Source organism: Pseudopodoces humilis, chromosome 14 (assembly GCF_049639895.1).
Source record: "Pseudopodoces humilis isolate 2021_Gansu_Grassland_sample_001 chromosome 14, ASM4963989v1, whole genome shotgun sequence".
NCBI lineage: Eukaryota > Metazoa > Chordata > Aves > Passeriformes > Paridae > Pseudopodoces > Pseudopodoces humilis.
In genome coordinates this window covers 12,636,817-12,656,278 of record NC_142213.1, presented here as the reverse complement: position 1 = coordinate 12,656,278, position 19,462 = coordinate 12,636,817, and the positions used below count along the sequence as shown (strand labels likewise).

At 42.9% G+C, this 19,462-nt stretch overlaps 1 protein-coding gene across 10 annotated transcripts in view; it reads right to left on the bottom strand.

Moving 5' to 3' along the window:
* The window catches only part of ZNF423 (zinc finger protein 423), a 225,293-nt gene that overhangs the window by 92,063 nt on the left and 113,768 nt on the right, over nucleotides 1-19,462 (bottom strand). For 9 of the 10 annotated variants that reach the window (XR_015773810.1, XM_088062406.1, XM_088062407.1 and 6 more), the window contains one exon: nucleotides 1,782-5,005. Coding sequence is in view for 9 of the 10 variants with exons in the window: in XM_088062406.1 (XP_087918532.1) it covers nucleotides 1,782-5,005 (3,224 nt within the window). In the remaining variant the exon portion in view is untranslated. Of the gene's footprint in view, nucleotides 1-1,781; nucleotides 5,006-5,376; nucleotides 5,508-19,462 lie in introns of those variants that run through there. The other variant, XM_088062410.1, reaches the window with a different exon arrangement.

Below are 19,462 nucleotides of genomic sequence, written 5' to 3'. Positions count from 1 at the left end.
TACTTTATTGAAGAACTTAAAATTTTCCCCTGAGAGAATAAGTATAGAAGCTGTCACTGAAAAGAAAGAGTTAAAGCAAGAAATAAGACAGGAAATGGTAATGTGTTCTGCTAGGTGATAGGAAAGGAAAGGTAATTCCACAGGTGCAGCAATACGAATTAGTCCTACGTAATAGAATAGAGGTATTTTTCAAGAATTTAGAAGAAAATAAAGTCCTGAGGAGGAAGAAGGACAGTGACCTAGCCAGACCTAGGTATCACACCAAAGGAGGGATATTTCCATTCCTCATTCTTCTGCAAAATTATTTGTGTGTGCCTGGATGCCTAGTCACACCCAAAGGTAACAATATCCAGTGGTTTTACCGAAAGAGAGAGAACAAGAAAAGAAATCAAGCTTTCGGTGGGATTGGTTCAGGAGGCTGGATCAGGGCACTGCTCCTGCATGGCTGTGTCCAGCCCAGCCCAGCTGGATGCTGCTGCCCCACACGGAGCAGAGGTAACAGGTCCTGCCAGGGACACAACCAGCACCAGCTCCCTTGGAGGCACCTCAGTCCACGTCCTTGGGCCCTCTTACTTACCGAGCCTCTGGCGTTCTAGTTGAATGGATGGTATTTTCAGGTGCTTTTAATTCAGTAAGATGTGTTTGTGGGTGCTTTAATTAGCAGATTGACATAAACAGGCATCTACGGCTGGAATTATTCATTAGGAGTTGGGTGCCTAATTTCCTTAGATACTTTTGAAAATCTCACCCCATCATGTTTAATTAAAAATGTCAGATGATATCAATACTCAGATGTGTCTGCTGCTGGTCTCCTGAGAAGATTTCCAAAATCCACTTCTCATTCCATCTGTTCCTGACAGAGGAAGGACTGACTTGGCCCATTCTTGAACCAAAACGTCAACAAATAATTTAAAAAGACTATAAACTGCAAATGATATTAATCTCCTGAGTAGGCTTCTGGAACCTTACTTGGATCTGCATGTTCCCAAGTAACTTGTAAGCTAAGAAATGGGAATGCAGGCTATCTGGAAAAAGTCAAGGACAGCACACTTTTATGTAATCTGCATCAGACAATGTGCAGATTTGCTAAGAAACTACTTACCCCTACTGGCCTCTGCAGAAGGGCCATGAAGCAGGTTCTTTTAAAGTCATTTTAAAATCACACATACACAAACAAGCTCACACAAGTGCACACAGACCTCCAAGTAACCTCAAAACATTCACTCTGACAGACATTCCTAGGGACAAGCTCTTTAGCACAGAAGCTTGGTTTAGGTGAGAATTTGGAGAGTAGGATGGAGTTCGCTACATTTTCCCTCACAAGTTCCTCTATCCTCCTGTTTATTGTTATTTTCCTGGTAAGAAATAATCTCATTTCTCAAATATGACAGATTAGATTCTTTTATTGTTTTGGGTACTCAGCATCTCCATTTTTCATTAAACTACCCCAGCTTTTCCAGATTTGCCAGCTGAGTAGAATCAGAATTCATGGACAAACGCAATCCCCACTGCCCAAGTGTTTCAGCTCTCTGTTGGTAAATCTAAGGCAGTTCTGCTGTAAAAAATCTGATGTGCTGCTACTAGGAATCAAGGGGCCTGTGAGGCTGAACTCATTGTTTTATGTGAATTACTCTACCCTTCCTCCTGTTTTGCTGATGTTTTTTTAGTAGCACAAGTGATTTGATAAAGTGACAATTTAAAAAAATATAATATCAGATCAGTTCTTACATTTAATGTCTGCATTTTATCCCTCAGACACTTCAAAGTTCAGCTGTACTTACTCTGGGAACAGGGGACGTCTGGGTACCTTTCCTTTGGCCACTGGTCTCAGGTGTCAGGTCTCGGTGGTCGACCTGAATGTGACTCTCTAGGTCTTCAGCACTTTCAAATTTGACACTACACTCTGGACACCTCAGGCTGCCACACGGCCTCTCATTCACCTCCTGTGGAGTCAAGCTTGAAGACTGTCCATTGGTGCTCCTGGTCATGCATCCAGCACACAGGCCATAGGGAAGGCCGTTCACATCCAACTTTACCAAGTCCTGTTTATTCCGGAACTCCTTCAAGCACAGCGCACACTTGTAGAGTTTTTGCAAGGCCTGGCCATTAGGCGATGAGGTTGCGGAGTTTCCTGCCAATTTCTGCATATGGAACGTCCCATGAATTTTCAGCTCCAGGGTAGAGGTGACTGTCTGCATGCAGACAACACAGCGAAACCCAGTGAGGGAGTTTCTGAGATCTGGATGCATCTGGCAGTGCTCGATGAATTCCTCCTCGCTCTGCAGCGGCATTTTGCAGATCCGACATGTCCCTGTATCCAAACTCTTGCTGTGAGTGACTTTGTGCTCCGTCAGGGTCAGGAGCGATGGGAAGCGCTCCCCACAGATGGGGCACATGTAGTGCTTAGCTGGGCCTCGATGGGTCTGCATGTGCTCTCTCAGGCCATTTTCCGAGAAAAAGGTCCTTGAGCAGATATTACACTTGTGGCTGCCTTTGATGAATTCTGCTTTCTTCCTAGAACAGTCGTCCTCCCCAGGCCTGATGTTATGATCTCTCAAGCGATGGTTCTGCAAGAGGACCTCCATAGTGTAGGCAGCCCCACAAATGTCACAACCATACATGGGCTCAGAAGCATCCACATCATCCTCACTGGCTTCATGACTGTTGGAAGCATCTGGATTCTTCATTAACATATTCTGGATATCTGCCCCTTCTGTCTTCTTATTCGTTGGGGTCATGCCATTAGCTGTACCATTCTCAGCACTAGCATCAAAGACACAATGCTTTTCCCGCAAGTGCTTTTCAAGCAAGATGATGGCATGAAAAGCTTTGCTACAAAACTTGCAGTTGTATTTTTTGCTGTGGGTTGTGATGTGGCACTGCAGTTCTACCTCTGTGCTGAAGGTCTCACCACAGAAGATACATTTGTGAGACTTTGATGGATTACCCAAGTGACTATGCTTCACATGAATCTGGAGATCCACCTCCTTCCTAAAATCCCAGTTACAGGCTGTGCAACGATACATCTTCTTTTCATTGCTATGCTTCACTGCCAGATGCACTTGGATAGATACCTTGGAATCAAAAACTTCTTGGCAAAGGGTGCAGTGATACAACACAAAAGTATGCATGTCCAACAAATGCTTCTGCAAATCATCCACTGAAGAAAACTGTTTGTCACAGCTCTCACATACATAATGAGTGGAAGTTGTCATGTAATGCACGGTGAGATGTTGCAGAAGAGACTCCTGGGAATCAAAGTCTTCTTTACACTGAGGGCAAGACTGTTTCCTCAACAGCAACTCCAAATGCAACTTTAAATGGGTCTGAAAACTTTCAAAATTTGAGAACTTTAGATCACACTGATTACACGGGTATTCGCCATTAGACACTGAATTTACGCTTGCAGAAAGCCGCTGCCTTTTAGGGGAAGAGACTTCAACATCAGAAGAAACTGGACTCTGCTCTGCTTTTGACTTCTTATTGTGTGCCAGAGGAATGTTCTTGTGGTTTTCTTTAATATGCTTTGTAAGCTTCAGGATGGAGCCAAAAATGGGGGAGTTTGTGCAATAAGGGCATGAATAAACTTCCATAAAAGACTGTGTTGGCTGAATGACAGGGGAATCCAATTTTGAATTTCCTACATTGCAGTGAGTCTGCTGGATGTGCTCAGTCAAGGTAGCTTCGGTCAGAAAGCCCATGGAGCACTGGTTACAGAAGAAAGCGTTGTTGCCATCTTGAGGGGTAGCGTTTGGGCCGCAGTGAGTAATGCGGATGTGTTCCTGCAAACTGTTGATATCTGCAAACATCTCCGGGCAGTAATTACAATGAAAGGCAGAAATGTTGCTAAACTGCATCATGGGATAGGCATGGTTTTTGTGCACTTTTCTCACGTGTTCATTCAAGTTGTACAGTGTAGGCATGGAATCAAGGCAGATCTGGCACGTGTGGCTTTGCTGAGGTTTGTCTGCATGAATGGTCTTCAGATGGATCTCCAGAACAGCGAGGCTGTTGAAGTCACGCTTTGAGCAGTAGGGGCAGCTGTAAGTAACTTTAGACCAGTTCTGACCTTCCTCTCTGTCAACAGACCTGGTTTTCTTTTGTCCTCTCAAAGGCTTTAAGGTTGAATCTGGAGTGGAACCTCTTTCCACCGATGCGCTGGAGTCGGGCGTTGCGCTGCTCATGGATGCCACACTCCCCAGGACTGGGTCAGGGCTGATGCTGTGGTTGCTGGAGTCAGGTTGTCTGTGGCTGTCCAAGTGGCAATAGACTTCTTCCACTGAAGAAAACTGCTCTGGGCACATAGGGCACTTGTGTTTTTTGTTGGCATGGGCTTGATGAATGTGTGAGAGCAGCGAGTTTTCATCTACAAATACTTCAGGGCAATGAATACACTGCAAATCTGCCTTCTCGGAAAGCTGTGGGTGGCGTGTCATTACGTGCTTCTCCAAATCTTCAGTCTGACTGAATGTCTCTTCACAGTAATCACACATAAAATCATCCTTCTTCACCTCTTTCTCAGTCTTTGCCATATGTTCCTTGTTCTTTTTATGAGCTTGCATGTGACTCTGCAATGAGCTGGTAGATGAAAACCCACGTTTACACACAGTACACTTGAACGGTTTGCTGGAGCTGTGGGTTTTCAGGTGGATTTTGAGGTGGTCGCTGCGGGAGAATGCAGCCTCGCATTCATGGCAATGGTATTTTTTATCCCCTGTGTGAAGCTTTATGTGGCGATCCCTACTCCTCTTGTGCTTAAAAAGCCGGCTACAGTAGGTGCATTTGAAAGGTAGTTTGTCACTGTGGATCTGCTCGTGCCTTTTAAGGTAGCTCAGGCGAATGAAGGACTTATCACAAAACTGACAGGGATATGGCAGGCCAGTCCCCCCTTCCTCCTCCCCGATGCCGAGATCACACCCATCTCCTATCATCTGAGTGGGTGATGCAACATCTTTGCTGGAGGGAGATGAAGCCACCCAGGAGAGTTGTGGGTCGTCATCACCATCTGTAATGGGAAAGCAGAAAGGAGATTAAAAACAATTCCCAGTGCATCTGTGAAATAAGGACAAAGCTCTCAACAACACTATGGGCTTCTGCTACTACAGCATTAAAAAAAAAAAAAAATCAACTCAAAAAAAACCCCAATAAACCCTCTTGAATTTGAAAGGAGGTTTGAGAAAGAGAAATAAAAATATATTTGTACACATAATTCACAGATATGCCAACATATAGTGTTAATAAAAAGCATTTTTCTTTAGCAGGTTTAACACCTGCTCACCGTACTGTAAAGCAATAAACAATGAATAAAGAAAGCGAAACACAATGTGCAATGAAGCAATACAAACATTTCAGAAAGCTACAGTGTTAAGTGATCACCTGTGAATTTGTGGGTCTGTTAAGTGCTACATCAAGATGATTTTAAGTAATGTCTCCATTAAAAAAATCCTTCAGTTCTGTCTCAAAACTGTAACAGAATGAAAGGCTGCTCAAAGGCAGAGTTGAACATCTAGGTGGAATAAAAGCATCAGATTTGAGAGAGCTCAAGAAAATCAGAGAAGAGATCTGCACCATTACCATGTTTACTTGTATAAAAGGAAATGTTGCCCTCTTGGTACAAAATCAAATTTTTTTAAGCCCAGGAAAATCACCACTGGAGATCTCAAGACATCACAAAAGAATCAAGTTCAGGATAAACCAAGAGTGACCCAGCCTCTGTTTTAATAACTATTTCCTTTACTCAATATGAAGCTTTGAAAAATATTTTATAATTCTATATTACCATAAAGAAATACAGCACCGACTCCAGCAGCCCCACAGTCATTTCAGGAAAAATACATAAAATGTTGTCAGCTTTCATTAGCAGAATTGTTAACAAGAAACAGAAGAGAGTGAGTTCAAATATCCTAATTCCAACAAATGTAGAGATGTTGAGCGAAACATAAAGGCCACTAGTCTGATATCAAACTAAACCACAGAACAAAGCAAAAATAAAGTTCATGTAAATGATGGAAGGCGCTGACCACACAAACATTTGGAGACTCCAAAAAGGAGCCGGTTCTCAAGATACTCCATCCTTACAAGACATTTAATGTTCCTACTTCAGTTTTTACTAAACCAAACCAATAAAAAACTCCCCGCCTGTGTGTGTAGGCTGCCACACGTGCATTCCTCGTGCCTGCCAACTACAGTCACCAGGCGGAGCAGGCACAAGTACGGCGAGGAGCTCTCAAAGAAGGTCTCGGCTAATGAGGGCATCACCACCGTACCAGGCAGCTCCTGCGGCACCGTCTGCTCTGGCCAACACCTGCTTCTTCATCCCAGGTGAAGAAAGGGAGCAGCGACCTTGGATAAAACTAAACCAAATAAGCACACCCCAAACAACTTTTCCCGCAAGATGGGGATGTCTATTTTTCAGGTCAGGCGTCCGCTCTTTGCCACCTTCTGTGCTCCCCAGAGAGCTCTGCTCCCCATCTAACTAAACCTCCTGCTCCAGAGCGATGCTGGGCACCGAGAACCCGCTTCTTCCCGCTCCCGCAGTGCGCCTCGACTCTCAGCAAGAATCCACGCTCTAAGATGCTCAAGGTCTTTGCGCTCATCCAGCTCCTCCAAATCTGGCGGAGCCCAAGCCTAAAACACAGCCAACGAGCTCCTGATTTTTATGTAAACTTTTCTCAGGCTTCACTCCCCCCACCATGAACGGCTCTCTCTCTCTCTGCAGCTGCAACAAAGCCTCATGTTCCCAATTTAAGCCACCTCCGCCGCCCACCCCGCTGCCAGCACAGCTTTGCGGAGCCCCCAGGGAGCCCCAGCCCCCGCCATCCCCAGCTCTGCCGCCAGCCGGATCCGGGGCTCCGTCCCCACGGGCCTGCGGCCACGGGCCGGCGGAGGGAAGAGGCAGCCGGCTGCCAGCGCCCGGATTAGGGGCCCCGGGGAGGTGCCGGTAGCTCAGGGCTGCCTAATTCCCTCCTCTCACCAGCTGGGCTCCTCCAGGGGCAAGGAGACAAAGGGGAGCACGAGGGGGATGCTGGGCCTGAACTAGGGCAGCACATGTTGCGTTTGCTGCCGCTGCTGCTGTCTACGGAGAGGGGGAGAGAGGAGAAAAACAGCGAGAGAAAAAGCACCCCACCATTTGCTAGTTACGGCTGCTCGGGCTTACTGGCTGTAGTTATAATAATTTTGTATGTCTGTTTGCAGAAATGTTTGTGCAAATAGGTGCATTTCAAATATCTCCATCCAGGCTGCTCGTGCCTTGTGCGGAGCTGCGGCACGCAGAGCAAGGGCTGCGCCGGGAGAAGGCCGAGCTCTCCAAACGCCCCCACCGAATAAAGCGCCATTGTTCAGCTCGGAAACCTGAGATGCGATGGGCCAAGTCCAGTGGTAACACAGGCTGGGCCAACTGCTTTAACTTCCTTACATCCATATGCACTTATGCCAGCCATTACATTGGCCCACCTCGCAAACTGAACAAATCTCTAGAAAGTCTCTTTTTCCTCTTAAATGATCTACCTCAAAATACAGTTTTAACATTCAAATAGAGCCAGCTCCCCTCCAGCTGCTGTTCTTCAAACATATTGGGCTATTCAGAAAATAAAATCAAAGAAAGCTGGTACTGGTATTATTTTGTGAATGAAGCACATAGCCTTTGCTAATATAATCTGGATTCAAAAAACCTAACATTTCTCAGGTTGGAAAGCTGGATTTGTCATAAAGTGGAAGTGTTTACGTAGAATGCTAAGATTGACTCCTTTTGTTAGCTTCAGGTAGACCTTTTACCAATTTTCATGTTTAATTTCTAGATTATTTTTATTCCAGTATTTTCTCATACTTTTGCAGTTTTAAAAGAATTTTAGAAGAAACTTTATGCACCACAAACAACCTACCTGGATTTTTTACAAGCAAGATACTAAATTACTGAACACCTAAACTGAAGAAATTAGGGAAAACTCATTATCATTAATCTCTTTATGGAATGAATAATTGCCCTGTTAATTTTAACTTGCCATATTAAATTGAAGAAAAGACCTATAATGAACCAAGGAGAAAATTCTAAGGTATTTTACCACAGTAATATTTTAGTGGGAAGATATATTTTAGATGTGGTATGACATGTCTGGCAAAGATGGTTAGAATAATAATTCTACATTAATGCAATCAAAGGAATGTAGCAGAATGAGAAAAATCACTTTCAAAAGGAGATTAAAGTCATTAAAATGGCTAATCCTGCAAAGTGGGACTGTTCTAAAATAGAGAATCACATGGCTGGTGCAAGGCTTTTGTCATTTGTGCATAAGAGAATCAAAACAAGTATTAAAAGGGTAAGAAAATTCAATAAAAAGTTTAATTAGGAAAAAAAGAGTATTAAGGAAGCTTCAGGATGTCAGTAGTCCTCAGGATATATGTGCAGGTCATGAAGCTTAAAGGGCCATTCTTGATAATCAATCTCAAAGTGGTATAGCAATTTAGCAACTTAATGTTCAGCACGTTTACAGGACTGCAAGCATTTATCATCATCAGTGAGGAGCTAATTCCAACCTCAATGCATTCAATAAATGTATTTTTCCTCCTAAGAAGAACAACTTTGACAAAATATAGTATAAATCATACTTCGTTCTCTATTTATCTTCCAGATAACACAAGCCAAGTTCAGAGACATATTCATGAAGCTAAAACAATAAAATGAAGTCTTAAAAAGATGTGATCTCTCTTAGAAGAGAGACAAACGGCACATCACAGATTGCCTGGAGTAAACAGCACTGCCATCTCAGCATACACTGCTGACATTGATATATTTATTATTCCAGAGTTATTTTGCTAATAGAAACATAATCAACCTGACACAATTTCACAATCCCTGCAAACACCTTTCCATCTCCCTGCCCACAGGTAGCTGGAAAGAGTTTGCTCTTGCTGAACTTCGAGCAGAGCTTCATTTTCTTGCTCAGCTGCCCAGTCACCCAGCCTTGGGGGCCACATTCCTGGGCAGCAGCTGCACAAACCCCAGCTACTGGTTTGTGGAAACCAGTAAAAAAGCTGGTTGCTTTTCCTCTTAAGAACAAAATACATGCAACAGAGACCACAGTTGCTGGCCTGGACCTGAAGTTTGTCCTTGCCTAAACATCTTGTTTGCCAACAGAATATTGTCTGGTTGAAAAATCCATTGAAAAACCCATTGAAAAATCTCCCTACTCTGTCTCCCCTAGGTGTGGGCAGTTCAGGTGGCTCTTCACACCACGGGTATGCTGCAATGTGGCCTGGGCAGTACAGCAGGCCAGTTCATTCCAGGGCCACCAGCACAGGCTGAGCACCACAGGGCTCAGGAGAGCCCTCACAACCAGCCCCAGGCATCAGAAAAATCCAGGGTCTGGCCAAAGAGACATCTTTAAGACTCCCCTCCTGAGCCCAGAAGGCATCTCCATACGGGACAATAAACCAAAGAGGTCAGCTTTAGAACATGATCTTATTCTATCATGTTTATTCCTCTAGCACAGAGCTAGTACACAAGAGAAATACTTAAATTAACAAACACAAAACCCCAGCATTGATTGTTGCTTTTTAAGCTCAGACTTCTGGTTCTCTCTGAGTCCCTCAATGACACACAAGTTGAAGATGGGCAAAGCACTGACAATGCTTTAAGCTGTTGAAAGTTGATGGAATTCTAGCACCCAAAAAAGTAACTTACTTTTGAAAACAAGCTTGGCATCATAAGACACGCTTCTGAACTGTGCTTCAGTTCCTCATCTCCATAATAGCAAAAAGCCATCTGTTTCTCAAGGGCAAATTGTAGGGCTTACTTCTGTATAGCTGTGAAAACCCCTAGACATCCTCAGATGGAAAGTCCAATAGAAATGCTATCAATTTCAATAATTATTATTATTGCAGATACTTAATACAGACACTATGAGAATAAAACACAGAGACTGAGGACTGATAAATCCTCGGTACTGGTTACAGCAAATTTTGCATTGCTGCACTATGTATTAAAGCCAGGGATAGATCATTACAATGGATTATAGTAAGAACCTCACATAGCATATGCTGCTCATTTACACTACAGTGCTGGTGTGAAATAATGCAAATCAAGTTTACATAGCAAATGTTTTAAGCTCAACATTTTCAGTGCACGGTGACAGCTTTTTGTTTTTTTTTTTCTTGCAGTGTTTAGTCCCATTTTCCTGCACATTTCCCTCACAGTTATAACAAATAATTAGAAGTATCACTAATATTCCAAACTTGATTTTTTATGTATTTCTTAGCTTCAATGAACATTTCTGTTGTGTCACAGAAGGCAATAGTGGACTGTGACCCACCAGCCTTTGTGGCAATGAAAGTCCTTGTACCCTGACACTACATCTACCTCTGAATGGCACTGTCACTGCTGGGCTGTGACTGACACCCATCACTACTGCACACTCAAGCACACTTCACTAAATGAGAGAAGGATTTCTGCAACTTATTTATAATTGTTCCCCAAAAAAATATCATGCAACTGTCCCCCAGAATTGTTTAACCCACCCTTAGCCAAGGCAGGGGAGGAGGGCCTGGGAAGTTCACTCTGCCCTGAAGAATTCTATACTCAGTGACATCAGCTTCTTCACCAAACAGGTCAGAGTTCTGCATTTTAAGGCACTGTGCTATTTTTAGTACATATATATATATATATATATGTACAAAAATATGTTCAAAGCAAACATGAAATTAGATAAAAGTCTAAGAGGTGTTAATATAAGTGGCACCACAGGCAGTGCTTTCTTTATCATCTCTAACTTGAGAAAAATTCAGTTATACCTAATCACATGTTCATGAGGTAAGCATTTTTATTGGACTAAATTACCAAAGGTTAGTGACTCTTTTCCCAGTTTCTCAGCTCTGCACTGCAATTCATTTTATAGTGATTTTTTAAAAAAGAAAGATGTCTGGCTCAATGGAAAGTATATATAATCTGATTTTTCTTCTCATGCAGAGAGTAACTTTGTATTTAGAATACAAAATCAGCACAAGATGTAGTGCAGAATTTCAAACACTAAACTTCCCGGGATGTCTGCCACAGATAAACTGTTACACATAGACAGTTTAAACCTTGCTGTCTTTGTTTAAACCTTTCTGTAGCGATCAAAGATACATCTAATTAGTCTTTTTTATACTGCAAATTAAAAGTACACACAAAGATGTCTATTGAAGCTTAGCTGATATACAGAAACTTGTTAAGGCAGAGTAATGCATGCCTGAGCCCTTGCCTCCCATTAGCAGAGATATCAAGGCTCAGTAATGACCATCGACAGGGTGATCCATAATTCTGAGCAGATGATAAAATAAGTTATTTTTAACATTATTTTTCCTAATGTCAAACAGTCTGTATTTTGCTGGCAACAAAAAATTAACATATCATTAAATAAGTTATTTCACGCTTCGATAAATGGCATAATAGGGCTGTAAGAGAAAGTTTTATGTTAGATCTAGGAATAAACGAAATGCTTTCAGAGTTGAATCACTGTTTTTCTTTACTCCCTTTGGAAAAGCAGCAGATACTATATTCTGCTGTGCATCATGGACTTGGGACTGAAAACAGCTGCACTCTAATTACATGTAAAGTGTACCAAAACATTCCTTTTATCACAGACTGTAAATCTGTTAGCATCTGTCTCTCCTTTGTTTCTTCCACAAGATACAAGCTTGTTTCTACATTTTTCTCACCTGTAGCGGTAATTAAAATTCATTATAAATGAAAGGAGTGAACACTAAAACAAGTTCCTCTGTGTACAGTTCTAAACTCAAATTAGAAACAGCTGTTTGCTAATTCATGCAGTGATGTTTTGTCGTGCTCTGTGAATCAATAATAACTCACCCTATTCCTACCAAAATGTTAGGATTATATATATATTTTTTGCTTCGCAATTTGCTCCTTGGAAATATTCAAATGCACATTCAGTCTTTTTTAAATGAGATTAGAAGATGATACCTACAAAATCATCAATGAAATAACAGGAAGATCTTAATAGCTTGCTGCTTCTGCTTCCCCTGCTACCTAGAGGGTCCTGTGTCATTCTTGCCTGCTTTGATGCCTACAGAGCATTTAGCAAAAGGGCACGTTGTAAGACAGATGTAAAAGAACAAAACTGTGTATGGAGTCATGCAAATGCATCACGGATGCAACAGTCACACTGAGAGAATATTATAGAATTAGAGTTTTGGCTACGACATCTACAACTTCCAAACATTAGGAATGACAAAGCCCTCAGGAAAAAAAAATCCTAGCAGAATAATTATTACTTATAATAATTAGTTATTAAATTACTTACAATAAATGGTAATACTTATGCTAATTGTTAGTAATATTTCTACAGATTATGTTAGCCAGAACACAAACTTCATATGACCCCATTGGCCTTACACAATTATATTCTGCACTTCTTGCTACTTGATGTCAACATTTATCATGATTTCAACACTTCATTATGCAAAACAAAGAGACAACACACAGCAGTTAAGAGCTGTGCCTGCTTTCATTTTTATCTAAGCATAGGGATGCAAGCAGAGTCGCTGCAGTGATCTGAGCAGCCCCCACGGCAGCTTTGCAGAGCCTGCCCTCGTCACAGCACGAGTGGGACCAGCCCTGGGCCCCGCACTGCCCCTCTGCAAAGCCAAAGATCCAGCCCAGAGCAGTGGAAGAACATCAGCCTCTGTGCAGGTCTCTGCAATACATGCATTACTTCATGCATTTTCTCATCTCTGTATGGAGATGTTTTCCCTTCCTTGTGTTTTGCTGCTGTTAGCAGGGAGAGTGTTCCCATACAGCACACACCTGAGACCGAGACCAAGCTGCTCGTGGAAATGTGGCCAGCGGGACAGCCTTTCTGGTGGGATGAAATGCATGACATGAATTTCCTAGATTTACGATTTCCTCCCTCCCATTTGATCAGGCAGCTCTCAAATACAGCAGGCACCTGCTCTCGGGCTGTTTTGCTGAGTACCCTCAGGCACGTGTGGTCACAGCTCAAGCTCTTTCCCTCAGTTCATAACCAGAAACACAGAGTAGCTGTGTTTATTCACAGAAACTCAGTGAATGCAGAAGCTGAAAGTAAAAAGCAACAGACTTTTCTCCACGAGTGCACCAGATTAGTGTGATTTAATTTAATGCTTTATTGTGCTCGTTTTCATGTTTTTGCATTGTACTTTCGAGTGAAGTCATCAATTACAATCCATTTAGCTCATTCATAAAATTCATTTGAGGGTCATATCCTGCATGGAGAGCAGCAAGTCCTGGAAGTCAGCCCTGACAAGGACAAGCAGCACTTTCTTTCCCATAGGATATTCAGCTTGTGCAGAATCAAGTCAGAGCTCATTTTGATGGTGTGGGCAGCAGTCTGGAGAAGCAAGTGCCTTTAAAACTGGGGCAGTGGCAAACTAGGACAAAGACAGCTTTGCCAAGAGTTCTCTGATAATCTGCTGTCACTGGTAAGACAAATGGCTATCTGCTGCTGTGCTGGTATAGAACATTAGAGTGGCCTTTCCATTTCTGCAGAGCTGTTTCCACTCTTCTGTCATGTATCAGCTGTGAGCCAAACGAATCACTAGAAGTGAGAAAACAGACCAGACACCAAAAATGCTCTGTGCCCTCTGGCTGGGGTCACCACAAGTGACTGCATTGCTAGGATGGCTTTCTGTGATGTGATCTTCAACTGATATTATGCGGTGACCTGACCTGTAAGAAAATGGGTTTGCAGTCCCTGTCTCTAACAGATGATAAGTACTTTCCAGAGAACAGAATTCTGCTTCTAAATGAATATTTTCTATCAGTGCTTAGTAGAAGAGAAGACAATTGCCATGTTCCAAACCTGAGAAAAACCTCATGTTTCAAACCTCTGCCCTATACAGAACTTTACTGCCAAGCTTTCCAGCCTGAGGAACTTAAAGCTGGTCATATTATTAGAGCAAGTTGCAGGGGAAAATAAAACCAGCTTGTTAAGCTGAAAAGAAGGAGGCTGTTCCAGACTCTCATTTTGATCTAGGTGGGAAAACTGTGACGCACTTACAATTTCAATGGGTTGATGTTCATGATGAATAGACTTAATGCTGAAAAACACATGTTGGCTGAAATTACTCAGCAATAAACAAACAGTAAAAGCCAACAACATCCAGACTTTATATTGCCTTCAAAGAAGAAGGGAAGAAAAGTAAATTACATGTGACAAACAGTATCAAGTAACCTGCTTTATAGCTATGCACACACATTATTGTTCTGACTTCCAAATGTGTTGTGTATTCACAGCAATCCCATTGAATTCAATAGGAACAGCAGTTACTCAACACTCCTCAAAACTCAAGTGACATAAATATGAGATATAGCCAGTTCTACTAGAGATATTTTCAGAAAGGTGCATGTATTCCTTATCCCTTTAGTGAATTCAGAATTAAGATTTCATGCAAACACCATAAATGGAAATGAAGCTGCACTTGCAAACAAAAGAACTTCCCCAGGTCTGGTGACTGTAGCCCCTCAAGGCCTCCATCTGCCTGGTTTTGGAGGGGCTTGTGTGCCCCAGTGACCCCAGTGGGGTACCCCAGGAGCTGAAGAAGCTGCCAGCTCCATCTGACCCAAGACTGGAAATGGGGTTTGCTCCAGCTGAGTAAATCTCCCATTCCTTGGGGATGATGCATGTTAGGACAAAGTATAATTTGTTAAGACTTTGGATTCATTAGTGAACAATTTTTAAGAAATTAATTAATTTAAAAAGAGCACCCACAAATGTAACAGCACACTGGTGAATATGAAGCACATTCCTGATTATCATAAACATTGGTCATGAATCTGCACCATGTTTGTAACTGGCCTGAGGGGAACTGCATGAAACCGAGGTGGGAAGGAAGTTCTCCACTTTCAATACCTGACAGAAATAACTGAAAGGTTTAAAAAGAAAATAACTATAGGTTTTTTACTATGCAAGATGAAAGTCAAACAGCATGGCTTGCCTAGGAGAGACATGTATTCTGTGCTGTATGGTAATGCTACTTCTTTTTTCCTAACAGTACTCACCATTTTAAACAAGAAGAGACTTTTAAAACGAGCAAGCAAACAGATGCATTTGCCACCCGGTAAGATTGCTCTTGGTACACCAGTGTTTCCCTACAACAAACGTGCTGCATGAGAGTCCTTTCAAGTTTAACCATCAGTGACCTGGCATCTGTGATCTGAGGACTTGCACTGCACCACACAACAAAACCATCCCTGAAAGCTGCTCTCTTCTTCCAGCACAGCTTTGCCCTTTTGACTGAAGGGCCCGATGACAAATCGTGCGACTGCGCTCTCAGGCATTCAAAAGAAAAGCCGTGGCAACAGCCAAGGCCTCTTTTCCTCGGGCTCACAACTCCATTGGAACAGCTCAAGGCAGGATCCCATGCCCAGCATTGCTGAGACCCCGTTCAGGCTACAGGGGATGAGCCCTGTGGAGCCCACTGCAAGCACCTCGGTGTCACAGAGCACTGGATATCCCTCTCCTGTGAGTACCCAGCACTGAGAGCAGCCCAGGCTGTGCCCCATCTCCTACACCACAAGTTTGCAAGAGACTTTTTGAGCATCTCTAAATTCTTTAGAGGCTTCTCAGGTTGTCAGTCAGCAGCGACCACGCTCCGGAGAAAGCCTCCCGTAGGGAGGATGCTCATCAGTGCAGGCAGGCAGGAGTGGTGAGCGCAGCTGGGGAGCCAGAGCGAATCCAACCAGGAGCCAGCAGCCCCTCCAGCCCTGCTGCCCTCCTGCCAGGAGCCACGCAGAGCCTGGCAGGAACCTCCCCTCTGCCCACGCTGCGCTCCCACCCCAGCTGCAAGCACCACACTGCCCACGGACCGGAACAGGGGGCACTTTCCTCAAAGTCCCCTGCGGCAGAGACACCTTCCTCCTGAATTGTTTTACAGTCTTAGGTGCTCATTTTCTCTATTCAGATTGCTCTAGTTTAACTAGCGATGTGGGTTTTCTTCTGACCACACATGAGTGGTTGGTTTTTCACCTCCCACAAAATGTTAATTGTACGATTTATTCTAGTTAGTAACTGTCTCTGTGCCTTGGCCAGTTACATGAGAGGGTGAATTTATAACAAGGAACGGTGCAGGGCACAATTATTTGTTTAAATGGGATTAAAATTAGGGTTGGAGTGTACACTGAATCATCTCAATTTATCCCTGAAGAGAAGGAGGGACAGCAAATGTCTTGGCACTTGTAAACAAATATCTGTTTCCCCACCAACTCGCTAACAGCACTCCTTCCATTTGAGAGCAGTCTCACACAGACATTGGCACTGATATCAGAGAATTAAATGAAATAAAGGGAAAAGCTATAGTCAGTAGCTTTCTCTCTAACTTTAGCCACATGATGAGGACTGGTTATACTTACAAAAAGGTATCTGAGACTGTTAATAGACTAAACAACTCAGTAAAAGGAATGCAGAGGCCATGGGGAGAGAGAGATTGAATTTACCCTTCAAAATTTCCTCTTGACACTACAGGTAGAGCAAGGCTTTTTACAGAAAGGTACAGGCTTTCTACAAAAGAGTCCCCTAAATTAAACATGGGTAGAAGCTGGCGGTGGATGTTTAGGGTAGCGGCACATTTTCTGCACAGGAAAAATGGTAAAAATATCAAAACAGAAAAAGCAAAAGATTGTATAAAAAATAAACAACAAAAATCTCTCTGGGAAACCAGGCATCAGAGGTTTAAAAGACATACTTGTACTTCCAAAACCAGATGTGTTCAAAAAGCCATCTCCAGTCAATTAATGACTGAAAACACACACCCCCACATTTTCATTTCATGGAAATGAAAAACTATTGTTTTCATAAATAGCACAAAGAGTGTTAAAGCTCAGGCCAGATTCACTTGCAAAAAGCCTACTGTCCTAAATATATCTAAATAATGAAAACCCCTTGCCACCTCCCTGGAATCTGTTTGGTTTTTGCCCTTTCCAGACTCACAGCCAAAGCTCCCTGCCCAGACAGGAGTACAGACTGGGCAACTCTGGTGTCTCCCACAGAAAAGAGAGAGAACAAGGTTCCCCAGATACAATTCACATATTATTTACATGTTTTTCCAAGGCTTTTCTAATATTTAATTTAGTTCTGGTCAATAATGCAACAATTTTCAGGACAGAAGAGCTTTCTGACCACAAATAAACTGCACTGCTCTCTAAAATAAGATCATTAGCCCTTTCCAAAACAAACAAAATTGGACAAATAAATGAAAACTCAGTAACTGCTTCCTCACACCTTCAGCCAGAATTAGTTGTGAAACTGAACCCCACTATCTCCATCTCACAGAACATGAACGTATGAGTACCAAGAGTTACGAGTACCAGCCTTGACTCCCCACCTGTCCCAAACTATCATCTGTATTTAGAGGCTGGGGGCCTGGATTTCTGGAAGCTGATTTTAAAGGCACATAAGACCTTTGTTTGTTTGTTTGTTTTTGGGTAAAAATTTTCCCATTATTTAGGATTATCATACCTTGCATGTTTGGATTTTCTATGAACATAACCACAGGCCAGAATCTCCTGCTACCTGACCTCAGGAAGGCTGCAACATCACGTCTATCCTGAAGTCACTGTACACAGGCTTAAGAGGGACTCCATTTTAATTCAGTTCTTTGGCTGGAATTGAGATACTGGATTTGATCTGATTTTTTTTTTTTACTGTGTTGCTTTGTATCAAAACACCCATTTTCCAGTGGGTGGTGCCTAACAAAACAGAAGCAGAGGTGTGAGCACAAAGGAAATAGCCATTATAAATGCACAGAAACACATACCAGCTGCCCAATATGTACAAAAGCTTTAAAAAAAGAACAACTGAGTCATTGTTTTAGTTTCACTATATATTCCATTTTAAAACATTTTACTATCTATCTAGTGTTGTTAGAGGAGGTTCCATTGCAAACACTGGAAATCAGACACCTCCTAACCATCCTACATAAATTCATCAGAATTTTTGTGCAAAGTGTTATCAGGTAACAATATTTACCATGTACAGTAATTATGAAAAACTCTGAGATTGTGCAATTATGTATTTTAATTACATGATCTGATTAGGTTTTTTAATCACTTCATAAAAAGAAAGGAAATTCACCAAGGTTGTCAGAAAGTTAATAAAAATAAGGTAATTCACTGCAAAGGCTCACCATGGTGCCTGTCTAACTACTTCCTTGCTACACCCCACTGTGCCTAGGTATTGGAGGTCAACTATAAGTATTAATTTCCTTACTTTTATTAACTTTGGTGACAACATTTGTGCTCTTTTGGCATAGCTTTTTTTGTTTCATTAGGAAACACTTTTCATTTAGCTGGATGATATTTTAAGACATATGGACTCAAAACCAAGAAGCTGGGAGAACTGAAACACATCAAGAGACTTTTCCTGCTCTGTCCTTGGCCCCATTGGAGGGACACTCGGGGAAGCCACGGCGAGGTGGCCACTGTCACACTGAGCTGCGTGAGCCTCACCACCAGCCTGCAAAACCCTCCCAGTTTAGCAGCATCACAAAATCCACCAGCAAAGCTGGCTGGTCACATCAGGGCCACTGAGGCACATGGCAGCTACACAGAGGACTCAGCAGCAGTGAGAGGAGAATCTGCTGCAGGAGCCAGAGGCCAGGCCAGCCAGGTACAGGAATTAGCCAGGAATCCAGCTAGGAAATACAAGCAACCCTCAGAACCATCCTGCTGGCATAGCAGGGCTGGGGGCTGAGAGGGGTGCAAGAGGTGAGGCACCTTCCCCCCTCCTGAGACAGGACAGAGCACATCTGGTTCATGGAAAACATTTTTTCTAAGTTTTGGATGCAGTTCTGCTCTAAGGAAACATTTTCTTTATATCCAAACTGGGAGTCTATAATGTAATACTTGGCTATTGGATTCAGCAGCTCTGTTTTACTCATTTTTGGTTTGTCCTCTCCTCCTGCCAGCCCTTCTTAATTTTTCTCCTTTCTCTTTTTACCTTTCCACCCCCTCTCCTCTTATTCTCTGGGGAGAACAAATCACTTTGGGAGGTTTAATGGACTGACAAGAGCAGAAATTTAATCGGGGTGTGCAAGCACGGGCCAGGCTTGCATCAGAAGCGAGCGCAGTGCAATCCATTTGGGCTGCCCCACCTGTGACCCCGGCCGGGCCAGGCACCCCCTCTCCACTGGGGCCATGCAGGGAGAGAGGGGCCCTTCCTGCTCACACAGGACCTTGGTGGTGCCTGCTTCGGGAGGAGAGGGCTGCCAGATGCTGACAAGCCACAAGCAGTTATTTCAGGAGACTTTTTTTTTAATATAGAAACAGCTGACACAAAATGCATCTCACTGGGGAGGGAAACCATGCTCCCAGAAGCAAAAGACCACTAAAAAGCATCTTTTTTTCCAAGAGAAATCTAAAATGGTTTTGGGCCAGATATCGCTTAGGTTTTTCACTTCCATTTTAGGAGACTTGTCTAGTGCCCTTCTAGTCCTG